The 15,267-nt window shown below is 40.7% G+C and overlaps 1 protein-coding gene across 2 annotated transcripts in view; it reads left to right on the top strand.

Moving 5' to 3' along the window:
* plxnb2a.1 (plexin b2a, tandem duplicate 1) overlaps positions 1-15,267 on the top strand; it is a 263,227-nt gene that overhangs the window by 199,836 nt on the left and 48,124 nt on the right. For both annotated transcript variants that reach the window (XM_050035913.1, XM_050035914.1), the window contains exons 9-16: positions 505-639; positions 4,492-4,592; positions 4,825-4,951; positions 12,271-12,439; positions 14,226-14,337; positions 14,426-14,537; positions 14,774-14,875; positions 14,985-15,080. In XM_050035913.1, coding sequence (XP_049891870.1) covers positions 505-639; positions 4,492-4,592; positions 4,825-4,951; positions 12,271-12,439; positions 14,226-14,337; positions 14,426-14,537; positions 14,774-14,875; positions 14,985-15,080 — 954 coding nt within the window. The remainder of the gene's footprint in view (positions 1-504; positions 640-4,491; positions 4,593-4,824; positions 4,952-12,270; positions 12,440-14,225; positions 14,338-14,425; positions 14,538-14,773; positions 14,876-14,984; positions 15,081-15,267) is intronic.

The following is a 15,267-nucleotide window of genomic DNA, read 5'->3' on the forward strand; positions in this document are numbered from 1 at the left end:
ATATCACCAAATAAAGCCATATGAAACGTGAAAGTTATGATCCCACTTTCTAGACGGTATATCTCAGCCAAAAATAGTGGTAGGAGTGAGACTCTTACCTTTTATAAACCAGCTAAGTCCCCGCTAACAGCTCCACATAAGATCACGAGCGTCAAAAAAACAGCATGACATGACTTGTCACCACTCATCATGATTTTGGACTTTGTGTGTTTAGGCTGCTCTGGTGCGAAATACATAATAAATAAAAGAAAAACGATGTTATTTTCTAAAACTCGAGAGCTTCCTGAATCCAGCAATACCAAACATCACACGGTTTGATGACGTAGTGCGCCTGGGAGATACCATTTAACAGAGGAGGGGGGAGCGAGGACGTCGGCGTCCTGGCGGAGTTAGAGAGGTTAAATAATGATAAATAAAAATGTCTCTGTCTCGTCTCTTCAGTCATCTTCACCCAACATTTATTCATTTTAAAATGTGTTAATGCAGTTTCTGTGTTCCCTGCAGGTGCTGAAGGTTCACCTGTCGGCTAACCCTGAGGTGTATGGGCGAGCGCCGGGCGACGTCACCGGGGACAAGGTCAACAAGAACCTGCTGTTCGATTCCAGACTCCAACACCTGTACATCACCACGGAGAAAAAGGTCAGAGTCACTCACACTTTGGACGGATTGATTATTCGTTTCCATTTCTCTCCTCCTCCATCCGTCTAACGCGTCTGTGTCGCCACACGAAGAAGGTCAGGAGCTCCGTCATGTGCTTACTTCTGCTCTCTGGTTTCATCCATCAGGCCGAGAGACTTAATGAGTCTTTCATTTATTCTGTCTGTCTTATTTGATCATCTATTCATTCATTCTACTAACACCAATACATCCGTCTACATTAGCACACAGCAGTCAGCCATTGATTTATTCACTCATTGTCTCTTTGTTTTCCCCTCTGCCTTTTCTCTTCATCTGTCTCCTTTGTCCTCTTTCGCTTGCCATCATTCTCCGCTGCCACACCGAAAGTGAAATGGATGTTATTGATTTAGAAATGAATTAATTAGAATGCACTTCAAGAGGGCAATTCACTTTCATCAAGTCAAGTGACGATACTCCAGCTTGTTCCATCTGCTCATCTAAATGTATTAGAGCGGCCTCTTCTCGTTGTCAGGCAGCTAAATTATTTCCACAGCTGGTCTGAAGACGGTCTCTACTTAAACACCATCCGTCCGACACCTTCTCTTTACAGGAGAATATTAAAGTCAGATCACAAGTAGGCTGCTAGTGAAGGGGAACTGTGGTATGTTCTAATCTGGACTCTGTTCTCCATGTGTCTGTGTCTCAGTGTCTGACGGGAACAACAGAGAGACTGCAGCAGTGAGACAGGCTGCAATGTTGCCTCTATACACACTGACATGACTGTTACTAAAATGACTAACTTATCTCGTCTCGTCCCATCCCATCTTTTTTTTGTCTTGCCTCGCCTCATCTCATCTTATCTTATTTCATCTCGTCTTGTCTCATCTCGTCCCATCTTATTTTGTCTTACCCCATCTTATTTCATTTCATCTCGTCTCGTATCATCTAATTCCATCTTATTTTGTCTTACTTCATCTCATCTTATCTTATTTCATCTCGTCTCGTCTTATTTTGTCTTACCTCATCTCATCCATCTCATCTTATCTTATTTCATCTCGTCTCGTCTTATTTTGTCTTACCTCATCTCATCTTATCTTATTTCATCTCGTCTCGTCTTATTTTGTCTTACCTCATCTCATCTTATCTTATTTCATCTCATCTTGTCTTGTCTCATATCATTCCATCTTATTTTGTCTTACTTCATCTCATCTCATCTTATTTCATCTCATATCATCTCATCCCATCCTATTTTGTCTTACTTCATCTAATATCAATCTTATTTCATCTCGTCTCATCTCATCCTATCTTATTTTGTCTTACCTCATCTTATCTTATTTCATCTCATCTCGTCTCATATCATTCCATCTTATTTTGTCTTATCTCATCTTATTTCATCTTATCTCATCTCATCTTATCCCATCTTATTTTGTCTTACTTCATCTCATCTTATTTCATCTCTTCTTGTCTCATCTCATTCCATTTTATTTTGTCTCACCTCATCTCATTCTATCTTATTTCATCTCATCTCGTCTCATATCATTCCATCTTATTTTGTCTTACCTCATCTCATTTCATCTTATCTTATTTCATCTCATCTTGCCTCATATCATTCCATTTTATTTTGTCTTACCTCATCTCATCTTATTTCATCTCATCTCGTCTCATATCATTCCATCTTATTTTGTCTTACCTCATCTCATTTCATCTTATCTTATTTCATCTCATCTTGTCTCGTCTCGTCTCATCCCATCTTATTTTGTCTTACCTCATCTCATCTCGTCCCATCCCATCTTATTTTGTCTTACTTCATTTCATCTCATCTCGTCTCGTCTCGTCTCGTCTCATCTTGTCTTATATTATTTCATCTTACCTCATCTCAGTAAAAAATATGTGACAATTGTCGAGTCAGCTTGAAATAAAGGCAGGAATTAGTTCTTCAGCGTCCTTGTGATTTAGAACTTCTTGTACTGTGTTTCTGAGGTGGGAAAACGATGTTGTCGTCACCTTGTTAATGTGGGACTTATTTCATCTCATCTCGTCTCATCTCATTCCATCTTATTTTGTCTTACCTCATATTTTGTCTTACCTCATCTCATTTCATCTTATCTTATTTCATCTCATCTCGTCTCGTCTCATTCCATCTTATTTTGTCTTACCTCATCTCATCTCATTCCATCTTATTTTGTCTTACCTCATCTCATTTCATCTTATCTTATTTCATCACATCTTGTCTCGTCTTATCTCATCCCATCTTATTTTGTCTTACCTCATCTCATCTCGTCCCATCCCATCTTATTTTGTCTTACTTCATTTCATCTCATTTCATCTCATCTCGTCTCATCTCGTCTCATCTTGTCTTATATTATTTCATCTTACCTCATCTCAGTAAAAAATATGTGACAATTGTCGAGTCAGCTTGAAATAAAGGCAGGAATTAGTTCTTCAGTATCCTTCTGATTTAGAACTTGTTGTACTGTGTTTCTGAGGTGGGAAAACAATGTTGTCGTCACCTTGTTAATGTGGGACTTGAAGCTTAGATCTGAACTAAGACCACACCAAGACTTGTCACCTCAGATTCAATCCAGGGGGTTAAATTCCTCAGATTATTAAGCAGCATTTCTGTTTTTGTTGCAGGGCCGACAAGCAGGATTCCAGTTTTTTGTCCCTGTTTAACTTTAGAAAATGACTGCTCTATCTCTGTAGGGATCCTTTCATAATGTTGTCAGACACTTAGAATAACAGTCTGAGCCTGTCAGTGACAAAACAAACACTGTGAGTGGACACTGACGGTGTGAACAGAGTGGTTACAGTACAGCCTGTCTCACTGCTGCAGCCTCTCTGTTGTTCCCACCAGACACTATGACACAGACACATGGAGAACAGAGTCCAGTTTCCCCTGAGGTGATGGATTTATTTATGTTCCATGTCACAGAATCAGTTTGGAAATAACACTGTCGGGGTTTACGACCTGTTTGCATGAAGCACTGAGATGTATCACATATCTTGGGTGTAACTGTGATTCATCGTCGAAGCATCACAACTGACAGCTGTGACAGTCAAACACAAAACACATGTCTCAGATGGACCCCAGATTTATCACCTTATTTTTCTGCAGGCGTTCTTTCTTAAAAAACAGAAGTGATCACATTTAACTCCTGAGTGTCCTCTGTGTCCAGCTGAGCCCTCGCTCTGAGCCAGAAACTGCTCTCTCAGTGAAATGTGAACATGAAACACATGTTGATACCACTCAGTGTGACTTACAGCTCGTCTATACTTCCTTTACGTATGAATAAAGATTCAATCTGCTGCCATAGCTAGGAGCAAGTTAGCTAGCAAGCTAACGTTAACATTTGCATTATTGTTTGTGGTACCAAATCATTACAGACCCAACAAACATTACTGACAGCTTCTATTCGACAACAGTTTTGGGTCTTAGTGCAAAAACATGTAGAACTAACAGGCTCCTTGTTGTCTCCAGCTGCCATGGCAACAGTTGAGAAGTTTGTTACAAAGATGGCGGCCGTTGAGAAGTGTCCATCATTCCACATGCAACTTTCAGACCATTTTGAGTGCACCAGTAGTACACTGCATTTTCTTGTACTATGCAGTGTGAACGCACTTGTGCACTCAAAATATGAAGGGTTTAGTACAGAATATGTGATTTGAGACTCACTGTATATTTTGATGTTAGCGTGTTTCCATTGATCAGATCAACAGAAACATTTTTAACTTCCTGCATTTTCACGCGAAATTGAATTTCACACAAAACTAATGAATACGATTATTTTGTATCATCAGTTTAAAGCGATGGAGTTTTGTCTTCTGTTTTGTCCTGCCTGTTTTTCACAATAAAAGCCTGTCATGTGTTTGCAGATCACGAAGGTTCCAGTCCAGGCCTGCCACCAGAAGACAGACTGCCACTCCTGCGTCTCTATGAAGGACCCGTACTGTGGCTGGTGTGTCCTGGAGGGAAAGTGAGTCACTCTAAGTGTCTGTGAAGGTTTTTAATAAAGTTTCAGTTCACTTGGTTGTATGTGAATAATGAACTGCAGGAGAAAATAAAACGTAACATGAAAAGTAGCAGCGAATAGAAATATTCCAGTAAAGCAGAAGTACCTCATATTTGTTGTTAAGTGCAGCAGTAGAGTAAATGTACTTTCCATCACTGGTGAAGTTAGATGTGATCACCATCTGCTCGACTCACAGGTGCACCAGGAAGAAGGAGTGCAGCAGGTGGAGGGAGGAGAACACCTGGCTGTGGTCGCCCAATCAGCAGTGTGTTCAGATCAAGGCCTTCAACCCGCCGAACCTCAGCTGCAAGAAGACTCAGCAGGTAGGAGACAAGGAACACGTAGGATTTCTCTCTGAGCTCAATCCACTTCCTGTTGAGCTGGTGGGAGGGGTGGTAGATGGGTCCAACAACCACGGACTTTCACCCAGGAGGCCGGTGTTCACTTCCTGTAAGATTCTAAAGCCAAACCCTGTTCTTTTTTCCTAAGCCCAACCATGTGTCTGTTGGTGAAGGAAAAAAACATCAGTTGGTGGTGTTGTACTGACGTAGTGCTTTTGTTCTGAAAGAGACTGTATGCAAACTGTACATTTCCTGTGAAAACAGAAGTGTATTTTGAAAACAGACAATGCATGTAACAGGCTGAAGTTGACACGGCGTCCCAGAACGTCAACAACCAACACACCCAGGGTGCCAAGTCCTTTTCCTTCTGAGCTCAGGTTCTTACCCTCTGGTGCGTGGCCCCCTCAGGGCCCCTCAGAGGAGTCTCAGAGCAGTGACAGTCTGTCTGATGCTCAGTGACATTTTCATTTACACAGTGTGGATGTGACTCAGGTGTTTATTGTATAGAATCAGTTCTGTTTGTGCTGACGGTTGTTCCTGACCGCAGCTCTGAAGGTTTCAGGCTGATTCAGCTTATAAAGTGAAATATTGTCTCGCACAGAAACTGCTGATGACGCCTCGATACAGTGAATCACATATGAGCAACAACAACAACACTGTTTGTCATTATTGACCGTGTTGGCTGTGGATGTTTGCAGCTCACTCAGAGCTGTTCGATCTGTTTCTGATACTTCAGCTCCTGTGCCTCATCCAAACTCTTAATATACAGAGCATCTCTTTTACTATGGTCCCATGAACGCCTCTTCAGCATGTGGAGAAGTCTGAAGCTTACTGAGTTTGCTAAGCCGTGATCAGACGATCACTCTTCTGGGTAGGGATCAGTAAACGGTCAATTCTAATTTCAGCTCAATTGAAAATGCTTCAATCGTCCCTCAGCGGGTAGTTTTAAGGCATCAGACAGAAACACACACAGAGCCTTTTCACACCTGAAGGTCCAAACCAAGGTTTGTGGTTCTGCTGAGTTTTTTCTTTCATGTTGCATTGATGCGAGTGCACAAAAGAACTCTACATGTCATACCTACTTACTGTCGTCATCTCCTGTGTGACCTGTGCCATGTGCCACCACGGTTCATTTTGTTCTGTTGTTCTTCTTTTTCGTTCTGACGTCAGCCGGCCAGAACTTCCTGGATTCAGTGGTTGTTTTGCTCAAGATCTCATTATGACATGTCTAAAGCCTAGTTCACATTACACGATTTTCACCCATCACAGAGACTATCGTAATCTTTTGAGTGTTCATACTTGGCGACGTGTGTTTCTGCATAGGGAGTCTCGCCAACTGCGTTACGACCTGTGTGCACACCACAAGATTTCTCCACCGAGGCCTCGCAGACAGAGCCCCAGATAACGCGGTGATGTCACCAAACTACATTTTTTAACTTGGAGACGACACATCGTAAAGGCATGGATATTCTTCCCAGTCGATGTTGATTCAGATCTGCCTCCAGGGCCTGGGTCCAAACACAATGCGCTCCCCGTGATCTTGTGGACGCCGCCATTTTTGTTGTTGCTTGCCGGCTTGTCAGTGTTGCCAGATCTTGGGAGAGAAACAAGCAACCAGGGCTATGGAAACAAGCCTAAAAGAAGTGACTCCACTTCAGAAACAAGCCTAGAGTCGTGGCTAATAAGCGGACCTGGCAACCCTGCAGCTTGTCCTCCTCACATTTCTTCCGTCCTCCTGCGTGCTGACGTGGGACGTATCCCGCCTCTCATTGGCTGATGGTCTTTGTCAGTCGTGTCAGCCTTCTCCAGTTTTCTACCATGCCAGATATCCAGTCCCCGTCGCAGACGAGGGGGCGACTTGCTCGTAGGCTTGTTCACACATGAGGACTCGTCGTGGCAGACTATCTGCCGACTCACCTCCGACCCAAGGTGGCTCTCACGATCCTCTGCGACGTCAAAATCGCGGTGAAAATCGTGCAATGTGAACTAGGCTTAAGATGTAATAATGCTAAGTGTCTTCCTAATTTGTCCGGGTTCATACTGTCAGCTACGGTCAGAGTTTTCAGACACTGGTCTCTCCTCGTCTCCCAAAACATTCATTGTAAACCAAAAAGCATGAGAGGCTTATTAGAGAGTCACATTTTCTTCTTGACTTGTTTTTTGGTTGATTACTTTCAGTTGGAAACTCATTTTGGCAGCTTGTATACCCGATCCAGAGGGAGCTCGGAGTAGAGCCGCTTCTCCTTCGTGTTGAGGGTCAACATCTGATCAGGATCCTCCTGGTCCAGCTGGTAGGAGGCCCCGGGGCAGACCCAGAACACACTGGAGGGATTATAGATCTCATCTGGTCTGGGAACACCTCGGGGTCCTCCAGGAGAAGCTGGGAAGTGTCTGGAGTATTTTGCACAGCCTGCTGTCCCCACAACCCAAGATTATAATTTCTTTAGTTTTGGGTACATCAGAATCCCCCCAGAAAGATCTCCAGCACCAGTTCACAAATCTATATACTGGGCAGGATAAAACATTAGCTCCATTTAGCAGCCAGTTGCTGGTAAATATGTAGGATTTGTTTCACTCACCTGGCAAAAAACATGGTAATCTATTATGTAGCTGGTTAAATTCGGGCAGTACCTCCCCGTTTGGCTGGTGGACAAAAGGGTAAATTGCCCCTGATCATGGGTCCATCTGACTGATGGAGGAGAGACACGGTTTCTTTGAACAGGTGTAGTCAGGAGGTCATGTGACCTGAAGAGCTAAAAACCCTTCAATGATTTGATCCGACTGGTTTTAGTGAAGAGTTCTCTTGCTTAACGTCTCCCTCTTCCTGAAAAGAAGAACAAAACTCTTATCCTCATGATTTCGAGGAGAAGAAATGATCATAGCCGGCAGCATGAAAGTAACGATGAGCAAACTGATTTCAGTAACACTCTAAAATTCAGAATGAAAACGCTGCGGCAGCTGTTTTGAGAGGATGGTGCGCTGCGGCTGTGTCTGAAGCTGACGGCTGAACTTTGTGAATTAATGAGGAATTGATCAAAGAGCTGATTTAAAGAGAGACGCGTCGTCCTTCAATATGTAGAGACTGAAGACTGACCTTACTCCCATCATGTCTCTCTGCTCTCAGAATAAATCCACTGCTGTTAGACTTCACACACGTTCAGCTCAGACACACGGCACTCATTCATTAGGAAGTTTATCTGAAACTTGAGCTGCTGACAGGAATGTGTTGTGTATGGAGATTATAACATTTAATTCTCACAGTCGTCCTCATCAGACACGATAAACACGGCAACATTATGGCTGCGTGTTAATTACAATCAGGTCAGGTTATGATAAACACTATGCAAATACAGGAAGTTTTATAAAGTTGGGCTGTGAAGACTTTGTCTCTAACGTCATGTCTGGTTCCTTCAGACTGACCTGGATTCAGTCCTCAGGGACAAACTTAAGTCCAGTTAAAGTGTCAAGTCTCGATCAGCAAATTAATGATGATCAATATTTGTCTTTGAAAGGTTTTTTAATGCCTCTGCGCCATCGATAGCTGAGGGAGGAGACATTATGCTTCGGATTGTCTGTCCCATTCTCGTGACAGCAATATCTCAAGAACACCTAGAGGGATTTTTTTCAAATTGGGCACAAACGTCCACTTGGACTCAAGAATGAGCTGATTGGAATTTGCTGGTTTGAAGTCAAAGGTCAGTGTGACCTCACAAAATATGTTGTTGGCCATAACTCAAGAATTCATTTGTTCATTGTGACAATATTTCACACAAATGTCAAACAGGATAAAATAATGAAATGATGACATTTTATATCCAAGAGGTCAACAAAGGTCAAATTTGGCACACGTTCATTTGGACTCAACGATGAACTGATAAGATTTTGGTGGTCATAGTCACTGTGGCCTTGCATCTGTCTCAACCTCGTGAGCAATATCTCCAGAACACCTTAATGGAATTTCTTCAACTTTGACACAAACGTCCACCTGGACTGAAGACTAAACTGATTAGAATTTGGTGGTCGAAGTTCAAAGGTCAAGGTCAGTGTGACCTCACAAAATATGTTTTCTCTCAGTCCTTGTCAAAATAAACTTACAATGTAAGAAAAACACTTTGTTTTTGGGTTAATTTCCTTACGTTTAGGCACAAAAGCCAGTGGTTAAGTTTACTAAACAGACATCATGGTTTGGCTTTATATTCACACAGGAAACAAACGGCGAGCTCCTGAGTTAAAGTCTGAAGTTTGTTTGACCCATCCACCTCCCCTCCCGCCCGCCCTGTACAGACTTTCTCACTCTTTATACCATGGCAGCTTCCGGCAGTGTTACAAACTGTTGCAGACTGATGTTTGACGACTTGGATTGTAGCCCGCTGCCTCTAAAACCGACGCACCTGATGCAAATCAAACTAGAACAAATTTTGCTGGGCGAGTAATTGTGTCAGAAATTATTGCAATAAGCGATAATATTGTGTTTTTGGACCATTTTTTAAACTTATATAATGATAATAAAGGCATAATGATGCAAGTGCACCCTTTTAAAGAGAAATAAACATTTATTTAACAAGAATATTTAGGAATGCTAAAAAGAAAATTTAAATATCCGAAATAACACGTAAAAATATCAAAATAAATAAATAAATACAAAAAAATAGACTGTCAGTCTCTCACTCTCAGGTGTGCAGTTAAGTTGGTCGTATTACTGGGCTGCCCTCTGTCATTTGGTTTAAATCCCACTCCCACACAGGGGCCGTGGCATCTGGTTTAGGAACAAGTTCCCTGTCTTTCTCTTATGCTCAACTCTCTTTTTCTTCTCCGCCTCGTCTCCCCCTCATGAAGACCGCACTGTGTGTGTGTGTAGCCCATAGCCCCTCGATGACAAGAGCTTTCCCTCCGTTCATTACACTAATGAACCAACTCACCTGGCTGCCAGACGATGCACGGCAATGAACACTCTTGTCGTCCAGACTCTTTGGTGGAGAGAGACGAGGAAAACAAACGCGCATGAGTACGGCAATTAATCGCGGCCGGAAAAGTTACCGTCTCCCTTTTAATTAACCGACTTATCGCGACAAATTAGCAGTATTTGACAACATGAGTTGTTGCCTGTTGCCCCCAAAACCAACGTGCTCAGTGCGTATCATACGTGCGTATCATAAGTTGGTTCATTCTCCCTCTGCAAAAGTTGTTGTATTCAATTACTTTTTGTATGATTACAACATGACACCCACAATCATGGAAATCATAAGCACATGATTAATATAGAAAATGAATGATGATGCAGCATTTTCAATATTAAACCAACAACACTGACTTTCCCTAAAAAACATTATCAGAGCAGTAACCTGCATTAGTTATCTCCAAATACTCAGAGCCTGAGTCCTGATGGTGTTCAGTGACGTCTTCAGGAAGTCGAGTCAGTTCTCGAGTCCTCAGTTCTTGACCTGAGTTTGACTCGAGTCGACCTCAAATCTGATCTTAGTGAGATTTTAATGAGTCGTGCTTCAGATGCTGTGAAGTCTCAAACACAGAAACTTTGTGCACTGGCAGTGCTGAGTGTTTTAATTTGGACTCCATTATGTGTAAATCCTCTGAGAGTGAGGTCAGTCTGTGGTGAGAGGAGTCCGGCAGCAGACGACTCTTTAAGTCAACCTCAGCAAACAGCAGCGCCGATGAATCTGCTGCATCTTAATTAGGGAGTTTGGGACCGTCGCCTCCTGCGCAGCCCCTCGTTTGTGATTTTAATCTGATGAGACGCTTGGATTTTGGCTTTAAATACTTTTACTTTTGCTTGCTGCAGCTTTACATTCTTAAAAAGAGGAGGAAGTCTCGGGTGAATTCATTGAGGGGCTTCTCTCCGTTTCCAGAGATCAGAAAGTTTGGAATTAAAACTTTAGCAGAGAAATTAAAACGGGTGAGGTCAGCGAGGACTAATGAGGAGGCTGATTTCTCCACAGCACAGATGAATAGTAATTATTACTGCACACACACACTCATACACACACAGGGACAAATGACACACGTGGTTGCACGTCTGCACACACACACACACACACACACACACACACACACACACACACACACACAGGCGTATGCACAATTTATCAAGGTCAGCCAGATGGATTTAAATTCTTACTTCTCTCTAACTTACACACACATCTCTTTGTTGCACACACACACACACACACACACACACACACACACACACTCACCAGGAAACACTCTGAATCAAGATGTTTCATGTTACAAACCAGCGTTTCTCTGACGCTGCTCGTCACAGAGGTTTTGTCAACTATGGTGGCCAACATGAACACATGAACGTCTCTATCTAGAGTCAGTGTTTGGTTTGTCTGTTCTGGGCTACTGTAGAAACATATAAACAGCTCATTCTGAGGGAACCAGATACACCAAAGAAAGCGTCTCCTCCCCGTGTTACCCCTGATGGTCTCAGGTCGTTGTGGCCGGTGTTCAATAAGACGGACTGCATTATTGGATTTACAAGATATTTGCATCTGTGTGATGAAGCACGTTGTCAGCTGTTTAATTGATCCGACAAAAGTCGCCAGAAATAGATATTTCTGTCTGTTTTTTATCTATAAGTGGTCGAATCTCCTGAAAATGTGCTTAATTATAATATATATTGGTGAAACACTGTGAGGTAACATGTAGTGTGATAAATATGGAGTCATAGGAGAGCCAAAAGAAAATAAATGTGGGATTATGACGAGGAAATTATTTATTATTTAATTTGTTTCTCTTTATATTTCCATGTTTTGCATTTTGTTATTTTCTCCTCTGTATATATTATTTACTAAATTATTGTTTTATTTATTACTCTGTAGATTTTCATATTTTTATTCACTTTATATTTTTATTTTCTTTTTTCCAATTTTTTTAATGTACTGTTTTAGTTGTTTTTTTTAAATTAAATTCTCTGCGTTTTTTTTTAGTATTTTAGATTAAAACATCTTTTAATCTTTTTCTTTTATTCTTTATTTTGGCACTGCCATGACTCCATAACATATAGTGTGATAAAAATGTAAAATCTAACTCAGTACTCGTCAGCAGGAAACAGCTGCTGTTGGTTTTGGATTTTCTTGATATTAATAAAAAAGATTAAATAATTCTTGTTCTTGTCTCAGTGACGGTGTCTCACTCGCAGACGCAGGAAACACTTTCAGTTCATGTGACAGCAGCCAGTCGAAGTGTGAGCTGAAAGTAACGACGTCTGTATTCTCATTCTTCTCTCTGTGACTCGTCTTCCTCCTCCTCTAACCTCCCTCCTCTTCCTCACTCTCCTGCAGGTGGACATCAACATCCCGACCCTCCCCGCACTGACCATCACGGACAGACTGCAGTGTGAGTTTGGCACTTCTGTCAGCAGAGCCGTGGTGAATGAAGTCAACGGTCAGGTGCAGGTTACCTGTGCGCTGCCCGACCCCTCGGAGATCCCGCCCACTCCTGACCAGCAGGGTAGGTGTCTCTTACTGTACAGGAAGTGTTTCTAAATATGTGGACGTTTCCTGTGGAGTCATGCTTGGTTTCATTTGACTCTGGAGTTGCATGTTGCAGGCGGCATTACCACGTTCTTCCTGCTTCCTGTGTGACAAAGAATTGATTTTAAAATGCTCTAAAGTCTGAAGAGTTTGTGGACAAAATACATTCCTGATCTGCGCCTCTGAACTCAAGGTTTGCTCCAAGTCTCAGTTCTTTCAAATTAAGGCTCAGAGGAATCCTGGAAGCTGGAGGTTTTCATATTTTTTTGGGGACAGTTTATTAATTTTTTTTTTACATTTTATTACATTTTTTTGGGACATTTTATTATTTTTTTTGATACATTTTTTTTTTTTTTTGAAAATTTGATGAACTTTTTTTGACATTTTATGCATTTTTTCATGTTATTGTTTTTTTTTACATTTTACAATTTTTTTGGGACATTTTTTAATTTTTTGGACATTTTATTCATTTTTTTGATACATTATTAATTTTTTTTGGACATTTGATGAACTTTTTTGACATTTTATTTATTTTTTGGGGACATTTTATTGATTTTTTTACATTTAATATTTTTTTTCACGTTTTTTTTTTACATTTTATTAATTTTTTTGATACATTATAAAAAAATTTGGACATTTGTTGAACTTTTTTTGACATTTTATTAATTTTTGGGGGACATTTTATTATTATTATTTTACATTTTATCAATTTTTTTCACGGTATTTTTTTTTTACATTTTACAAAAAATTTTGGACATGTTTTTAATTTTTGGACATTTTATTAATTTTTTTGATACATTATTAAAAAAAAATTGGACATTTGATTAACTTTTTTTGACATTTTATTAATTTTTTGGGGACATTTTATTGATTTTTTTACATTTAACATTTACATTTTCAGTTTTTTTTCACATTATTATTTTTTTACAATTTACACATTTTTTGGACATTTTATAAAAAAAATTTGACATTTTATTATTTTGTTTTACATTTTATTAATTTTTTTACATTTTATTTTATTTTTTTACATTTTTTAATTCATTTATTTTTTGGACATTTTATTACGGTTTTTTTTTACATTTTATTATTATTATTTTTTTTTTTTTACATTTTTTACATTTTTATTTATTTATTTATTATTTTTTGACATTTTATTAACATTTTTTCTGACATCAAAAATATTTTGACATTTTTATCCTGGTTAGAGCGCATTCCTTCGTCTTTACTGCGGTGGCCCAGGTTCAAGTCCGGTCCAAGGCCCTTTGCTGCATGTCATCCTCTCTGTCTCCATTGCCCTTCCCGTCTTTATCTCTCTCTCAACATCAAATACAGTAGAATAAAATAAAATAAAATCAAGGCTTCAAACTCTTCTGTTTGCCTTGTGTTTAATTTAGGAGCAATCATTTGTTTTTAATTCTCCTGTTTAATCTGTTTAATTTAAAATCTGTTTTGTTTTCTCTTTTGAAATTTAATTACACTGTGTGTAACACTGTGTGTGTGTTGTCTTTCATATCTTGTTTCTTGTGTAAATCTCTGGCAGCTGTCGTGTTGTTGAAAGGTGTTTTACAGATGTACTGACTGTGCCTTCAGTTAGACTGAAGAACTGTTTACAAGACTCATTTTTTATTTTTACTCAAAACAGCATCAAGAAATCTGATAATTTAGCTGCAGAACATGTGAATTTAAACACTTTTCACTGGTGTGTGTGTGTGTGTGTGTGTGTGTGTGTGTGTGTGTGTGTGTGTGTGTGTGTGTGTGTCCAGACTACGTGTCCGTCCCGGTCAAAGTTCTGGTGAACGACAACATCTTGGTGACGCGTGGAGAGTATCACTTCTACAACTGTGCTGCTACAGTCAGGAAGAACCAGAACACACCGTAAGACACACACACACACACACACACATACACACACACACCTGAATCAAACACACATGTAAGCCTTGTGTGTTGTTGTGTTGTTCAGGTGTATCGCGTGTGTGACCAGTGAGTGGGGCTGTCAGTGGAACGCTCAGGATCACAGCTGCAGCGACAACGACGACGTGACGGGAGGAAGTCACATCATCAAACCACAACAGGTGTGTGTGTGGGTGTGTGTGTGTGTGTGTGTGTGTGTACTGTTCAGTGGAGCAAGAAGTTCTCTAGTAAAAGTACTTAATTAAAACTACAACCATCGTCTGATCATTTAAAGAGCTGGACTGAACTATAATGTGTTGGTTCTGATTATTAAACTCATCATACCTCTTCCTCCTGTGTGATGATGAAGATGATGATGGTTATTTTTACTAATGAGTTCTGACTTCCTGTCCCGCAGCCTGACAGCTGTCCTCAGTTTGAGTCTCCACAGCCGCTCCTGATCCCCGTGGGTTTCCAAATCCCCATCAGCTTCCAGGGGAGGAACCTGGACAACTACATGGTGAGACCAGCCTCACCTGTGCATCATCATCATCATCACCATCATCATCATCATTATAAGCTACCTACTGTGTTTTATATTTGTAAATGACGTCCCCGTGTGTCTCCAGGGAAAGAGGTTTTCCATCGGCACGGAGCTGATGAAGGACGCAGAGGTGACGGTCCAGCAGGAGCAGGGATCCAACTTCAGGTTCCCAGGATATGAGGTCAGAGAGAGTTTTCTGACATCACACCGTGTTGATGCCAGTTTGTCTCTTAAAGACGCATCTTACTATATAATGATGAAAACTGTGTGTGTGTTCCATGTTTTTCTCCTCACTGACTTGGTCAATCCATGTGAAATTTGGCACAGTGGTAGAGGGTCATGGGAGGATGCCAATGAAGCAATATTAC

The sequence above is a fragment of the Epinephelus moara genome, chromosome 23 (genome assembly GCF_006386435.1).
Source record: "Epinephelus moara isolate mb chromosome 23, YSFRI_EMoa_1.0, whole genome shotgun sequence".
In the NCBI taxonomy this organism is placed as follows: domain Eukaryota; kingdom Metazoa; phylum Chordata; class Actinopteri; order Perciformes; family Serranidae; genus Epinephelus; species Epinephelus moara.